The sequence below is a fragment of the Cricetulus griseus genome, chromosome 2 (genome assembly GCF_003668045.3).
Source record: "Cricetulus griseus strain 17A/GY chromosome 2, alternate assembly CriGri-PICRH-1.0, whole genome shotgun sequence".
Taxonomy (NCBI): domain Eukaryota; kingdom Metazoa; phylum Chordata; class Mammalia; order Rodentia; family Cricetidae; genus Cricetulus; species Cricetulus griseus.
The window spans coordinates 365,712,809-365,729,729 of NC_048595.1; the positions used below are offsets into that span (position 1 = coordinate 365,712,809).

At 43.6% G+C, this 16,921-nt stretch overlaps 1 protein-coding gene and 1 pseudogene across 1 annotated transcript in view; both read right to left on the reverse strand.

Moving 5' to 3' along the window:
• The window catches only part of Adamts16 (ADAM metallopeptidase with thrombospondin type 1 motif 16), a 106,419-nt gene that overhangs the window by 47,426 nt on the left and 42,072 nt on the right, over positions 1-16,921 (reverse strand). The window contains exons 5-9 of the mRNA XM_027400125.2: positions 14,676-14,875; positions 12,094-12,177; positions 9,417-9,576; positions 8,005-8,110; positions 1,743-1,880 (exon numbers count right to left, since the gene is read on the reverse strand). Of these exons, the coding sequence (XP_027255926.1) occupies positions 1,743-1,880; positions 8,005-8,110; positions 9,417-9,576; positions 12,094-12,177; positions 14,676-14,875 (688 nt within the window). The remainder of the gene's footprint in view (positions 1-1,742; positions 1,881-8,004; positions 8,111-9,416; positions 9,577-12,093; positions 12,178-14,675; positions 14,876-16,921) is intronic.
• On the reverse strand, positions 13,700-14,166 carry LOC113833956 (annotated as a pseudogene).

The window sequence follows — 16,921 nt, forward strand, 5'->3', positions numbered from 1 at the left end:
GCATCAGCATCTAATTTTACTCTTTCAGTACTGCTGACCAAAACCAGATTTTAACCCTACAATCTTAATAATAACTCTGAGAACCACTTTCTGATTTGAAGGTTGTGGCACACTTCTAATATCCTTGAATAATTTCTCTGCAACTGGGCAATGGTTTCCCTTGCCGTGGTTCTTCATTCCTGCTTTTTGGCTGTCTCGTGATGCAAACTCTTACTACATACCCAAATTTTCATGGTCTAGTTTTCCAAGGCGTCAGACTATAATTTAAAATTCTAAAAATGTTGAGATGCTTGTCTCACAGACTCTGAGCTGAAAGAGAGCTTTGTCAAATCTGGAGCAAGAACCAAGAAGATTATGGGAACACTTTTGAGTAAAGAAACTGAAAATCCCCCTGTTAATACAAGTAAGAGTAGAGTGACTTTTAAGGGCTAACTCTTCCTCATTACAGGAAGTTTCATTCACACTAGCAAATGATGAATAATTGAAAGAAAGAGCTAAAGACACTCCAACCAGTCCCCAGAGTGGGAGAGGAGTCACAGGGAACTCTCAGTGATGGGAAGGAATCCAGATGAGAGGCTGATCAAAGCAGATCTCACCTTGTTTAATGTGGCAGCAGCTAGAGAGTCTTATAGTGGTGTAAGTCTGAGAATAAGTGGATATGGGTGCTCAGCTGTAAATGGCACCCCAAACCCATCCCCTCTAAGTGGAAGAGGGTGCAGAAAGAATGTGAGAGCCAGGGGATTTGGGGTGTTGGAGGGAGGTGGGTAGTTATGAAACACTGATGTCCTTTGAGAATTGCATGGCCATTGTATTTATAAACTCATAGAAACTGTGGTTCTCTGCACAAGGCAAGACAAGACTGGGACCAGTTGACATCCCAGCATGGAGCCCCAGCTATCTCTGAGGACCTGAGGCCACTTAAAGATCACTGTTGGAAGGGGGGATAATTTCTTTTTCAGTGGTATAGCCACAATTAACTTACCCATGCTCCAATAAATAATCCCATCCTTACAAAAAGAACCCGTCCCAATTGAACTCAGTGGGTCACAAAATTAAAGCAACAAGAAAATAAACCAGCAACAGAAGGGATGTGGAAAGCTGGGGGCTCGCTTAGTTGGAAACATGCCAGACACAGAAGACAAGGACATGAATTCAGGTCTCCGCATCCTTCAAACAAAACCAGGTTAAACAGCAGGTGTCTGTAACCCCAGCCTTGAGGGGTGGGTAGCAGTGGTACCAGAAGGCTGACAGATCCCTGAAGCTCATTGGCATTCCAACATAGTCAAACCTGAACCTCTGGTTCAGAAAGAAAGTTTGTCTCAAGAAATGAAGGTGGAAAGCAATTGAAGGAAGATACTTGATGTCAACCTCGGGCCCTCATACCCATGTGTACCCCACACCCCACACTTATGCAAATGTGCACTCACGCACACACACAAGCAAACATGAGAGAGAGTGAGAGACAGAGACAGAGACAGAGACAGAGACAGAGACAGAGATCAGTGTACTTGTTAGGGAGTAGGAATGGGTTCAGTGTAAGTGAAAGGGAATGAGAGGGGATAATGAGAGTATAAATGATGAAAATACAGTTCATGTACAAGTATGAAATTATCAAACAAAATTTCAAAATAAAAACACATGAATAAAAATGCAAAATAATCAAGAATGTTGATTTGACAAAGAAAAGGCCAACCCTTTGCCATGTTCAAAGTGACCACAGAGCCAGCTCAAGGGATACATACCTTAGAAACTTGTGGAGGTACTGACGGCTGCAGGAGGACCAGGAGAAGACACCGTTGCGTCCTGCCAGTGTTGGGGACATTATGTTGCCCTCAGACTTTTTGCACATATTCCCTTCTCCATCATGGACCATACCAAAGCTAAGGAAGAGACAAAATGGTTACCTCAAATCAGAGATGGGGTTATAGTATCTATTACACACTGTGGGAGCAAATCAAGCATGTGAAGGGCACCCATCTTCAAAAAAATTGTATCAAGACAAATTGTGGTGAATATGTGTGTGTTCATAGAGCTTTTTGGAAGAATGAATGATGTAGTTTATAGAGCCTTTCTGAAGAATGAATGATGTATCACATAGCTTGAAAGGGCAAAGCATCAAGTCACAGAGGTCTTAAGATACTGTCAGGACTGGGAGAATTTTCAGAGATATTTGTTAGAAACACAAAAGTCATTTGTTTGTGTGTTTAGGACTGACAACTTGGGATTTGCTATCAGAGAGGTTTTCCTAGAACACAATGAATCTCTCTCTTTCAGTTGATTACTTGTAACTCTTGACCTGGGGGTGCCTCCCATCCATGTTGGAATGTCAGCTGATGCTTTCATTGTGCTAGTCTTGTTTAGGTGGTCATATTGTTGACATTTCACGTGGATAACTTCCAACTTCTTAGCATTAAGCGGACTCAGCAGATGGTATTTACATGTACATATGTATATTTACATGTGTATATATGTAACAAGAGTAATTGGAGAAGAAGTCATGAATTTGACAGGGAGTGAAGTACATACAGGAGGAGTTGGGGAGGATGCTAAGAGGGAAACATTATGTGAATACAATTATTCACATATGAAATTCTCAAAGAATTAAAAATTTAAATGAGAAAAAGAAGTATAGAAGTCAGGTTTCCAGCTCAAAGTTCTTGACTCAGGATTAAAAAAAGGTGCAGGCATTTGAGTTTTTCAAATAAGCTGCCCTAGTGATGTGGATGCTTAGACCGATTTTAGTACTACTGAGCAGCCACTAGTACTTGTCAGGTAGGTAACATCTGTCTCTGCAACTGTTCAAGGCCTCTCTTTGGTGCTGGTTCCTCATAAGTGGAGGTTGTGGAAGATGGGCGGTACTAGACTCCCTGACCCAAACCCCTATATTGCTCTAGAGGGCATCTCTCTGCAAAGGTTCAGAGTGTAAGTGGAAACTGGTTAAATAGGCACCCATGGTGGAAACCAGAACAGTTTGGAGCTTCTACCCTGGCCTCCTGTAAGGACACACCTCAAGCTACAGCTGTGAACGAGGGTGTTGCAGATGCCCATGTATTCCTCACTGCCAAACAGCATCTTCTTCAGGAGCATTGCGGCAATTGCAGTCCTGAACCTAGGTATAGTATACTGGTGACTCAAGCAGCTAACTCCTACCAAAGCTCTGTATCTTTCACATTCCCAGAGTTTTGCCTGCACAAGGACTGGTGTCTCCATCTTCAGCAATCCCAGAAAGTACTTCAGAATGCCTTGAAGGAAAGCCTGGGGCACCTGGAAGAACCCCCTGGTCCTGGAAAGCCCTACTAGTGCAAGCACAATATTGGAGGACCATTTTCTACTGGCTGCTGCTATGTGATACTCTGTCCTTGTATTGATGCTCCAAGAACAGGAACTGAGTGAACGAGACCCATGGGAAAGAGGAAAGACTGGTGGGAGAAAACACAAATTGGCAAGATGGCCGATTGATGAGGGGGCCACTGTCAAGACTCCCATGGTGAGTCTAAGGCAATGAGGACAGGAAGACCCTCCATGGGGATGGGGTGAGCTCTAAAGGGTACAAGAGAATATGTCCTTTTACAGAAGCTGAGAACACAAGCATGCATTTAGATGTTTGCTTAGAACCATAGGATCATGTAAGTTTTAAAAAGCAGGCAGCATTTATTAACACCATTTTACAGGCGTGGCATTAAACATACAGCCTGTAATTGATACCTTACTATGTTAGACCCCAATGAAGATGAATTAAGAACTGGGGGAGCCTTTTATCTGGAGTGAAGCCAGGAGCTCAGACACTCAGATATCAAGGCCCGTAGGATCCATGTAAAGGTCTAAGTAGAATGTGATGGGGGGGGTATCCAAGGAGATCTTGCAGGCAAATATTGTCAGATTTCTGCAAAATTCCTAGTCAGTACCAAGGGTGACGTGGATGTGGTCATTCTAACCTCCACCCATTCTCTGAAGTTGTTTTAAAGGCCATTAATCAAGGCCAAGGCAACCGCATGGCAGGGGAGAGGTGTTATGGCTGTGAGAAGGATTTGGGCTGAAATCCCAGAAGGGAGGCTGCACTGGGGAGAGAGCAATGGCAAGCAAATGCCAAAGCACGCTGTCCTGGCTGGCCCTTGACCTGCTCTCAGTGGAGAATGTTACAGCCCCACACATGACCTAGATAATTTTACCACCATCTCAGCCTCCATGCTGAGGGACGCAAGTAACAATGCCTGGAGGCTGGAGGTTTCTTGGTTTTCATTTCTTTTTTTTTTTTTCATCAAAGGTATTTTCAAAGATCAAATTCCAAATTCTGCTAGTATTAAAATGCCAGAGAAATACACTACATACTTTGGCTGCCCAAAGGCTGCCCTGGGACACTTCTGGCACACTAGCAGGTTGTGAGATAGGAGTGAGCATCTGATGGTACACTCACCCAACCCATATGATCCTGGTGCCTGCAATGTCTGTGCCCTACTGAATCATTAAGTTTTCTTTCCAATCAGTGCATCATGGACAGTCATGATGGATGTGAGTGTCACATAAAAATGGCCCAGGAACCACGTACGATATTAAGGTGAAAGTCATGAAAGAAAGAGTAGACACATCTCAAAGATAAGATAGGCATTTGTCACCAAGAAGTATAATTCAAGCTATGCCTGCCAGATGACTCTTCTTTTCCTATGAACCATGGCACTCCATTTAAAATGCTTTTTATCCTGTAGGACAAATGATAATTAGTATTTGTCCCTTCATCCTTTATATTTTGTTTCTGAATGATCTAGACGTCTCCCACCCATGCTCACACATATGCTGCCTGTGAAGACAGCAATCCATAGCAGCTTATCCATTTTTGCATGTTGAATAAAGGACAATCTCCCAGCAATGACTAGGACTCAAATACAAAAGTATTAGCCTGGAGGTCACTTTGCTAAGTGAAATAAGCCAGATTCAGGAAGGCAAAATAGTTTTGGTTTTATCTTGTATTTGGAGTCTAGCTTTAGATATGTGCATATGTATGCATGCATACATACATACATACATACATACATACATACATACATACATGCAATATGAAATGGAAGTATAAGGTGGACTATGAGGGTGGAGGAAGAGATATAAAGAGGTGAGCAACAAGAAGGAGAAAATGGTGCTATGGAAAGGCTATGGGGAGTAATGGGACTTCCTAGCAAGGTGGAGTATGGGGAAAGTCAGCAGCAAGTAAAAATAAGAACAGAATATAGCAATATATGTATAAGAAAATCTCATCACAAACCCATCACTAAGTACAAAACTGAATAATAAAATGATAACATGAAGAAAAAAAAGAAAATTACAAGCATAATTTCAGAATAACTGGCTTTTAGAAGTACACTCAACATTTGGTGCCTTTTGTGCTTTCCACTATCCTCTCTGAGTGGTCCCATTGATATCAGACAGTACTTATTACATCGATAACCTATCTCCATGGTGATGAATAACAAGCAGGCTTAGTAAATGGTGTAGGCAGTCAACAGTGTGGTTAAGGAAGTGAGATGACCTTGAGTGGGGCAATGAGGCAATTCCAGCCACATTCCAATTCCCCTTGGGGAGATAGGGGTGACTGTAGGAAGGACCAAGATGCCCACAGCTCAGATAGACTTCCCTAGACAAGAAGCAGCCTCATCAGGAGGCAGGAGCAGAAGTGGAAACAACAGTTGGTCTGAGATTAGAAGACCTCAAATAGGTTTCTGGAGGGAGCAGTAGCTATGGAAGTGTGTGTGTGTGTGTGTGTGTGTGTGTGTGTGTGTGTGTGTGTGTGTGTGTGTATGTGTGTGTGTGTGTGTGTGTGTGTGTTGGGGGAGGGAGTTTACTCAACATCTTGGCTCAATCATACATGAGCTGTTTGGTACTGGGCAAATTGTTTAACTAGCTGAACCTCATTTCCCCCTATGTAAATTGAGAGGACAAAGCTTTCTATACACACTGAACATGCACCTTGCTCCTGACTCATCACCCAACAGCGAGATATCTCCACCTACTAACAGTGGGGAATATGTGTGCTGGCAGGGTAGCGGAGTGAATAGTCAAACGCCAGGAGGTTTCAAATATAAGAGGAATGGCAACAAATAACCCGACATAAGCACTGGGGTCTTCTGTGAGGGCAGCGGCAATCACGAGGCTAGGTGATGGTTTTATAGCTGGCTTGCTCTCATGTTCTACAAATCCATTGACTGGGTCAGTTGAGACTGAAGACCGAGAACTCCAATTAAGAAGAATCAAGCTGAATTCCAGTTACATTTCACACCTGCAATAGTGGGTAGCCCTGCCAATGCCTGCATCTCTATCTCACTGCTTATCAAACTCTTGCAGGCTGAATTCCCAGTGACTTAAATATTTCCTGCCTTGATTATTTAATTAAGTTCAGGTACGGTTGAAAGGACAACAGGAGCCCAGTGTCATTATGATAATGAAAATTTTTTTAACTCTAGCAGACTATTAAAAATACAATTACGTTTTAACTGAAAGTCTTATAGAGTGTATGTGTAATTTTCTAGGCAATGAAATCATCAATCACGACCTGTGATAATGAAGGGGTTGGTAATAGGAGGTACAGCTTTGTCTTCAGGTCAATAGTTCACACGAAGCCAAAACCTAAGGGGCCTCCGTGGGATTCTATTGGACAAAGGAACACACACTTGCACCTGTGAGGTGTGTGTGTGCGTGAGTGTGTGTGTGTGTGTGTGTGTGTGTGTGTGTGTGTGTGTGTGTGTGTGTCTGTGCGCATTGGTGTGAGCACACACGTGTGCATGTTATTCTGAAAACATGTATATCAAGTTCATTTTCCAATAGGAGAGGGGAAAACTAGCTCGTCAAAAACACAATAAGAAACACTGCCTATGTTTTTCAGTTGACAGAAGAATCAAGCTTCAAGAAAGATAACTAGCACAAAAGGGGAACCCCAAGTTGTACATTTTCTAAGAGAAATTTCAATATGTTCTCAACAGGGCAGAAATAACATGTATGATGACAATTGAGATCCTTGGTCCTCAGGCATTCAGAGGATGTCCCCATCAGTGTGGAAGTCAATGGGGCCTTTGAAATGGGACCTTCAATCAACCATGCCCCAAGGTGAAACAGCTGACATGATTATGAGGATGGAATCGTATATAAGAATAACAATTTCTATAAGCCATTGTGTGTATAATTGCAAGAATCTTTTACCACAAATGACTTATCATCCTTGTTTATCACCCCTCCTCTCTCTTTCTTACTGTGTGTCTTTGTGTGGATTCATACATGCTAAGGCCTGAGAGTGGAAGCCATAGAAGCAATGTGCAGGAGTTGGAGCTCTCTTTCTACCCTGTATGTCTTGGGATCAAACTCAGATAGTCAGGCTTGGTAACAAGCGTCTTAAGCGCTGGGCCATCTCACTAGCAATCACCACTGTTGATTGCTGCTTGCCCTGTGAATCCAGGCTGAGCCACCCAGTTCACGGCACAACCCGATGTCACTTCATTTCATAAACAACAGCTCAGAAGTCAGTGTCAGAACATGGGAAGTCAACCATGTCCTACCAGGGCAACTTCTCAGTGGCCACACTCCCAAACTCCACTTGTATTCCTCCAATGTCTACAAATCATATATGAGTTAGTGTATGTGTGTGTATGTATATATATATGTATGTGTGACTATGTGTACATGTGTCTATTAATTGTGTGTGTGTGTGTGTGTGTGTGTGTGTGTGTGTGTGTGGTGTGTGTGTGTGTGTGTGTGTGTGTGTGTGTGTGTGTGAGAGAGAGAGAGAGAGAGAGAGAGAGAGAGAGAGAGAGAGAGAGAGAGAGAGAGAGGAAGACAGAGAGAGAGAGAGGGAGAGAGAAACTCCAGAGTATCTACCATCGACAAGAAGGCTTGCTCCTTTGTTTAGTTAAATGTAGTACCACCATAACAGACAGATAGAAAATGAGATGAAACCACAGAACTGATACTGAAATTTGGCAATCATGTAGTTAGACCATGACCTCCCTCCCAGTGAGTCAGACTTACTTGTGTCCAGACTCATGGGCAATGGTGAAAGCCAGTCCAAGTCCCGAGTCTTCGTTGATTGTGCAGCTTCGGTACTTACTGCACATGCCACTAATGGGTGCGAACCCTGTCGGACACAAAGATAAATAGAACACACAGTAGTGTTGATATATAATGAATGACTGTGAATTTATTTTCTAATGTTTGGGAAAGCTTGGTTCTCATCTTCATTTGGGGAAATGTGAGATGGGCTAGCCCCGGACTGTTATGTAAATCTGATGCATTGATGTGGAAGAAGAGCATGTATCTTATGTGTTCTCAGGAGCCCCAGGACTCTCTCTTCTGGTAAACAGGCTAAGTTTCTGTGCAATATTCCTGGAAAAGACTAAAGTTGGCACAAGATTGAAGAGAGGATTAAAGGCAGATGAGGGTGTTTTCTGCCTTTTCCTAGAAATATCTGTGCACTAAAGCCCCAAGAGGGAAAAACAGTAGAGAATGGGTGTGTTGTGAGCTCCCCAGGATCGCACTCCAAGCTTGGGTGATTCACTTTTGCCATGATAAGCACTGGCCATTTATGATTCATGATTTCATGCTGCAGAAAGACAAAGGGCAAAGGAGGAGCTCAGGGTAGACATGAGGAGAAACCATGCTGGGCTTCAGAGACTTCCTCCTGGGCAGTCACACAGGGAAAGTTACAGCATGGAAAGGTAACATTTATGAAGGGCCATCTACCCAGAAACATCACTAGGTTCTCAGTGTCTGGAGTTGTCCCCGGGAGCTGGTAATGGAGACACTTGGTACCTGACACACAGAAAATGTTCATACCTCCAGAGAAAGAAAGTAGATGGGAAATAGTGTGCAAGCAGTCCAGACACTATGAGTCATGCTGACTATGGTGGGTAAAACATACATCTTCCAAGGCCAGCTAAGCGTCAGCCTTGGTGAGAAACTGAGCTAACCTCCGCTAGACTGAGTCCTATCTGGAAGCTTCTAAAATAAAACTACCCTCTGAACTGGGGGAAGAAATAGAGTAAAACTAAAACTTCTGTGGAGTCCTCGTTCCAGTAGCACACTCTTTGGCCATGTGGGAAAATGTCACTCTGAGAACACCTGGAACACAAATGGATTGCTGATGCTCAGGTCTTTATAGAAAAATATGGAAATGGACATTATGGTGTTAATGTGGTCTCTCCATCAGGATCAACAAATCCACTAGTCTAACCCAATCATGAGACAGTCTTGAATCTCCTGCTCCCATTTGGAAGGGTAGAAGACCTGAGAAATGACAGTTCTTACCTGAGAAAGGGTAGGAACTCTAGAACTTGAGACAGACTTTGCTTGCAACACATTAGTCGATAGATAAAAGAAAACTAGTCTTTGGTGACTATGTGACACACTTCCACATCCCTCTAAATCATACTGGAGAATCTTACCCAATGTGTCACAGGGTTCATTCTTCCAGGAGCATATGTCCAGACCAGTCAGTAAGATGGCATGGTCATGGCGAGTCCCATCTTTCCCCATCAGTCCAGATTGCCACTGGCAGAAGCTGCTTAAAGTGTGGTCAGCATGGTGACTAATCGCCAGCCCTGGCTAGGCAAGAGAGGCCAAGATACCCATGGAAATGTAAAGAAAATGTGCTGAAGCCATTGTTCAACAGAGAAGGATATTCTTAATGGAGATTTAAAATACACAGATGGACCCAGAAGGTATGTAATATAAGAGTTATGTATGGTGCATTATTGTCCCAAAGACAACGTATTCTACAAATCTGCATGGATTCAGAGAACACACTTACATGCATTTTTGTACACAATCAATTGGAATGTATCTTACTGACTCTTGGATTCAATGACCAAGAAAGACAAAATATGAGTATGAACCTTTTGAATAATACTTCACAAAATTGTAGTAGAATAGAAGAATAGAATCTCTTGTGTATGGCTTGCACAGCACACACACACACACACACACACACACACACACACACACACACACACACACATTACCAGTGGTGAATTCACAACCAGAGTAAACAACAGCATTTCCATCTGTACTGTAACAGTGTTAAAACAGTAACTTTTCTACACAGAGGCAACCTGTTTACAGAAAGAAGTCAAATCCTAAAGCTTTATTTCTGAAAAATCAGCATCAAGGAAACAATACAGAATACCATTAAATCTATCCATTCATAGCAAGTGCTGGTAGAGCAGCAGTGAACTATGGGCATAAAGTCTAGAACTATGAGGGATGGAGGATGTAGGACTCGCAGCACCGTGACAGCAGGTGCGTTGAGTTATTGAACCCACTTGTAGGTTTGCTACAGTGTCATAAGTGCAATTAGAAAGTATCAGTTTACATGACCCTGTTTCAGAGTGCTGTCTTGTAAAAAGCTTTAGCCACTATTGAAAAAGCTGTCTCTTAGTCACTAAAGACATTCTCCACTTAAATGTTTGTCTTCTCGGAGTCACATGTACCCAAGCGACCCGCAGCACGTAAGTGCAGAAACATGCCTGCATTCCTCAGCTGGTGACTTCCAGGAAACTGTTGCTAATTAAAGTGAACACAGGTGTACGATCAAACGATAACCTGGCTGCTTATTCTTTCAGCTTGGATGGATTCCAAAGTAAAAACGTTTTAATACAGGGAATAATTAACCTGTCACCTGAGAAGACCGACTGGCTCAGCAAAGCCTCCCAGCTGCACACTCACAGAGCAGACAATGGCATTAGACTGGCCAGACAGACTGCCCTGCTGCATCCCACCTGTGTGGAAGTGGGGTGTCTCACAGATGTTATGAATCATCTCTGATTCCATCTAAAACATTCTTTGCTCTATAAACAAGGATGGCATAGCTATCACAAGACACTGAAGATGTCACCAAGGGTGGGAGTAGATGCTGGGTGTCTAGCTCAGTCTTTGGGCCTGCATGCCTTTGCTGAGTCAGTAATCAGCGTGGGAGACATAGAAATGGAACCTGTTTTTAATGACGATCCATACTACTAATGTGTGATGTGCTCCTTGGGGTGCACAGCATAGAGCTGTGTGAGGTAACAGGAGGCTTGGGTTGGAGGAGAGGGTAAAACAATACAGTGTGGTGATGCATAGCATAGTTTGCCATCCATCCATCCATAGTGAATCTTCTAGCAAAGCACACACGGAAGCTCATTGTGGCCGAAGGCACATCTATCCATGTGCTTCCTTCCCACAGTCTCATGACAAGTGCATCCTCTGCTCTGTTTCACCATGAGCCCACATATACCACACACACACTCACACATTCACATATGCATACTCACACACACACATACACATACCACATACACACTCACACACACATACCACATACACCACACACACACTCACATACTCACACACACCAATATACACACACACTCACACACACTCTCACACACACACTCATATGCTCTTACACACACACCACACACATACACACAGACACACACACACACACACACACACACCATACAGATACTCACACACATACACATAGGTACACACACACACACACACACACACACACACACACACACACACACACCTCCCCACACTCCTACACACACCACATACACACACAGAACTTCACCACCACATTCAAACATACAAAAACACACACCAAACGAACACATATGCACATGTATAATACACTACATACACATAGAACCTCACTACCACACTAAAAGACACACCAAACACACACATTCATACACCATACACACACCCGTCACCATCACACTCACACACGCACACACACACACACACACACACACACACACTCATACATAGACCACGCACATACAACACCATCACTACCTTCACACATACACAAATATACACCACACACACATGTATTTTCTCACACACATACACACACTCCCACACACGCACATACATACACCACATACATGTACATATACTAATAGAACTGAAAATAAATGAGTCATTTTAAACACAAAGTATGAAGCCCTTCTTTTCCCAAATAAAAGAGAAATGAAGATATACTACACAGAGCAATCGTATTTAACAAAAAGCATTTCACACTCATTTTCCTCCAGCGGACATGAAGCCTCTGATTTTGAAGTGGAATACCTGTTCATCTTCTAGGAGAATGAGCCCTACAATGGCAATGTTGATGTTTCCACCAATTGTCCCATCCTTGAATAAAGAAGACACCTGAAACAGAAAATCAGCATTAGTCAAGAATGTGTCATAGCCTAGCCATGGCCGAGCTTCTTGCCTGTGAGAGCAAACCCCAGTTCTTCAGTGCCTTAGCTAAGTGAGTATAACATCCTTGCATTTCTCAGATAGTACAGACATGTGGGAAGGCTGGTGATGGAATCCTTACTGTGGAAGTCTGGATGACTAAAGCTGGAGTTTGAGGAGGAGGAGGCCAATCAGTTACCTAACAGGCAGCAGAGACAGCTTCCAGAAATTCTCCTTTCTTCTTCCTCACCCTCCTCCTCCTCCTCACCCTCCTCCTCCTCATCATCACCCACCTTTTCCTCCTCACCATCATCATCATCACCCTCATCATCACCCTCATCATCATCATTATCACCCATTTCCTCATCATCACATTCCTCCTCCTCCTCACCATCATCATCACCCTCCTCCTCATCATCACCACCATCATCACACTCCTCCTCGTCATTACCCTCTTCCTCCTAATCATCACCTTCCTCCTCATCATCATTGTCACCCTCCTCCTCCTCCTCCTCATTATCACCCACCTCCTCCTCCTCGCCATCATCATCATCACCATCACCCTCCTCCTCCTCATCATCATCTAGCAAGACACAGAGGCTCATGCTAGAGGGATTCTATTCTTAGTGGTGACAGCAAATGTCAAGTGCACCACAAGGACTTCTGGAAGCACAGGAGAAACACTTAGATCAAAACCAAGGGGACACAGCAGAGAGAAGGGAACAAGAGTTGAGAGGATGGGTGGAAAGATTGAACACAAGAGGGCATGGCACACAGAAGCAGAAGCAGAAATAAAGGCCTAGAGTGGCATTCAGGATTAGGAGCAGTAGTGTGGTAATCATGGAGCTCTTTGCTATCAAGGTAAAGAAATATTGGAACACTTCTCCAGATTACAGGCAAGTGATAGCTACCACAGATGAGGAGTGTAGGGCCCTGAGATTCTATACAGGGTATAGCCTCAGAGTCAGGCACTTTGTGAGGAGAGAGCCATGGGTATATTCTGTGGGGAGAGAGCCATGAGGGTACTCTGTGAAGGGAGCCATGTGAGAAGATAGAGCCATGTGAATATTCTGTGAGGAGAGAGATATCCAGTAAGTTTCTTTGTGAGAAGAGAGAAAACTGGAGTTACTGTGGGGAGTGAGACATATTTGGGGTACTCTGAGGAGACATAGATCCATGTAGGGTACTCAGTTCACAGATTTAGGAGGTCAAAATACATATTTAAAACACTGTCATTAACTTTTTCTGACATGTGGGCAGTCCACTTTTTCTCTGTGTGATGTGGATTTAGTTCACAGGTGGCAGGGGTAGAGCAGCTCTCTTGATGCCTCAATAACTCCCACAGGTGATCTTTAAGACATGTTTTATCTAGGAAGATATTCTAAAATAGGTGTTTCTCAGTTTCTGCAGATAAAGTAATTTATATTAAACACCTGAACATTAACGTTCTTTTTTTTGTTTTTCAGAACTCTTGAGTTTTTATGCAGTCAGTCTAGAAGCAGGTGTTAGGCCTCTTGGTGGTGAAGCGTGGCTTGTGCTGGTGTCGCAACACATGGTGAGGAAGCAGGAACTTGATCTTGGAGCCCTGGAACTGCTTGACAGCCAGCCATTGGCACTTGCCTTCTCCAATCTCTTCCACCTTCATGATGCTGATGGAGTGTGCACGGGCACGGTGCCGGGCACCCTTGTCTCGGTAGCACTGTGTGATGGCTTCTTCTTCTTCTTCTTCTTCTTCTTCTTCTTCTTCTTCTTCTTCTTCTTCTTCTTCTTCTTCTTCTTCTTCTTCTTCTTCTTCTTCTTCTTCTGCTGCTGCTGCTGCATGGACCAAAATCGGGACGTGGCCACCACATGGTTCGGCACGATGATGCGCATAAGGTGTAGGGATGGTGTGTCGAACTTCCGGGTGGGCAAGCAGCGCCCCACCACCTTGTACTCTCGAAGGGTGCCTGAGGAGTACATGGTGGATCCATCCTCATTCGCCGCCAGCCACAAAAGGCCATTCACATTCTTTAAAAGGTGGGAATTACCTGAACCTAAAATTGCATGTTAATCTGATAAAGATTTGTTGCCTCAAAATGCATCAATGTCTCCGTGAGACTTTCAGTATGCAAAGGTGTCAGTGAACCCTAAGTGCCTCAGAAACAAACCAAGTTGCAACGATGACCCAATTAGGTTTTCCCTATTTAATTCCCCAAAGTTCTGAAATTTCACCTTTTAATTAAAAATTAGTAAAAATAAGAATTTCTTATACCAAGACACAGGTTTACAAGTAAGAAATGAAACATACATTGGTGCACACACACAGCAACATGCACACAAACACACACACACACAATCAAACAAGCATACACACATGAACAAGTGCACATGATTACACAAGGACATATGTGGGCACACACACACATACACACACACACACACACACACACACACACACACGCCTGTGACTTCAGAGAGGCCAGTCCTACCATGTTGAGCACAGTGAGCACGTAGGTGGTAATGTTCTCATGGCCATGGTTCTGCATCATCTTTCTGTCAACCACCACCAGTGTCTCCACATTCAGCTCTTCATTTCTGTGGGATTTCAGGAGGGAACGCTTGAGTCTGGAGCTAGGCTTGTACTCATCAGGCAAGATGTAGAGGTCATCCTTGGGAGGCTGGGGCATGTCTATGGAGGGATGTATGGAGAGAAAGCTAAAGCAAACATAGAACCAGAGGCATACCCAATCCTACAGAAATGTCTGGAAAATGAATGTCCATGCTGAGAAAGATGACCCCAAGTTTAAAGACAACATGAGCTGCACAAAGAAACCAAAACACAGCAATAGGATTCTCATATTAGAAGAACACAGAACTGCCAAATCTTAACAACACAAGATGCATTAAAGGTCATCTTCTAAATTTAAATGAGGTTCGTATAATCTGGGTATCTTGGAAACCATTGCCAGAAATTACTTCACATTGTTTTGTTCTGACTTAAAAGGTGACCTGAACCCTATTGGGCATGTCCTAAGACCGAGGGCATGAGAACACAGGGATTTACAGAGCAGGGCTCCTCCACTCCGTCACGGACTGAGCAGCAAGCGGTTTGCATTCTTTTCACAACTGATGCTGGTATCTGAACATAACCAATGTTCCAATAGTCTTCCCAGTCAGTCACACACTGTTGGTGGCAGCTGCACTCCATGGGTGAACAATAGTCTAACAAATGTCATGGATACTTAGCAGACTTAATTACAAAGAAAACTGCACACTCCCCTTGTGGAGTGATTCCTTTAACGTGCTTTTGCAACTATGATAATTAATGCTACATTAAAAACAATTGACTTTAGAAGATGGCTAAGCAGACCCAGGATCATTTCATGGAAAAGTATACTTCAATCTCTCATCCCGATGACTTGAACTTCCAGCTGTACAGGTTTACCCATGGAACCTGCTCAGAACACGAAATGAGTCTGCCTGACTGGGGCTCACAGCAAAGCATTTTAAATCTTCTTCTTGGTTGGTAGTTGGAAATACAGATTGAGCAATCCCAAACTAAAAGCTCTGAATCCAGAAGTAATCCAGTATCCACAACTGAATTTAAACATGAAGCCACAAGTAGAATTCCTATGCCATGTCTTTGTGACAAGTTGCACCCGAAACCCATGTACACTAAGAACATTCTCTAGAATCACCCCAGGGTACATGTTAAGTCACATAGGCAATAATGACATCTCAGTTCAGTTTTGGGATCCATCCCCAAGACCCTTTGTTGTGTGTACACTCAAGTGTTCAACAATTCAAAATATGATGAAATACGTAAAACTTCCCGTCACAGATATTTTATCTGCGGTAAACTCAGCCTGCATCTCAAACCTAGACAAGCCCTAGCTAACATTGATGGAACCTTTGTGAGCTTTGTAACTTGCACATGCATGGACACCCTTGTAGGAGTTGTCCTGGGTCACTCAGCCTCTCTATCAGCTACTGTTTGGGATGCTGTGGGACCACAGAACCAGAGGTAGTCAACATAGCCAATTCCTGGTTCTTTTCTAGAAAGTGTTAGGAAGGATTTCAGATATGTGTGGTGTGATCTTAGATCCCTCAGTCTTAACCTCAAGTGGTCAGAAAATGTGTGCTACATCAGAGGGCGGGGCAATCATATTCCCAGTGCTGGCTACAGGAGCAGAAGGTCCACGAGGCTGTGTCTCATGGACCAGAACTCTCAGAAGGCCCTGGGAGCACATGTTGTCTGGCTTAGGTCAGAGCTTTCCAAACACCCTGGGAACCCAGGAGAGAGGATGTCCACAGCTGAGATGACAAAATTTGGTTTACCAATCATACCCCCAGCCTCAGCATCCACTTTAACAAATCATCTGCATCTTTTTCCAAACAGATGCCTCAGGGAGTGCAGAGAACCACTCTCACATGTCTTTGAAAGCAGGCGTTCTAGCGGGGACAGCCTTTCTATGAGTAAGATCCACTTAGAAGTCTAATAGGAACCACTCATAAGAAGCCAAGCAGGCAAAAGAGAAATCCCACTGAACTTGATTAACCATGAGATTTCCAGGCCCATCTGCACACAGCCCTTGTATTTTGTTCATGGGGCAAAAAGGGTTCAGACACTGAATGGGCTCTGATACCTCAGTGGCACTTGCTCCTTCATCAAGCACCAGTGGCCTTGTCCATCCTCTCTATCCACCAAGGTCCACAGAACACCTGGCACACTCTC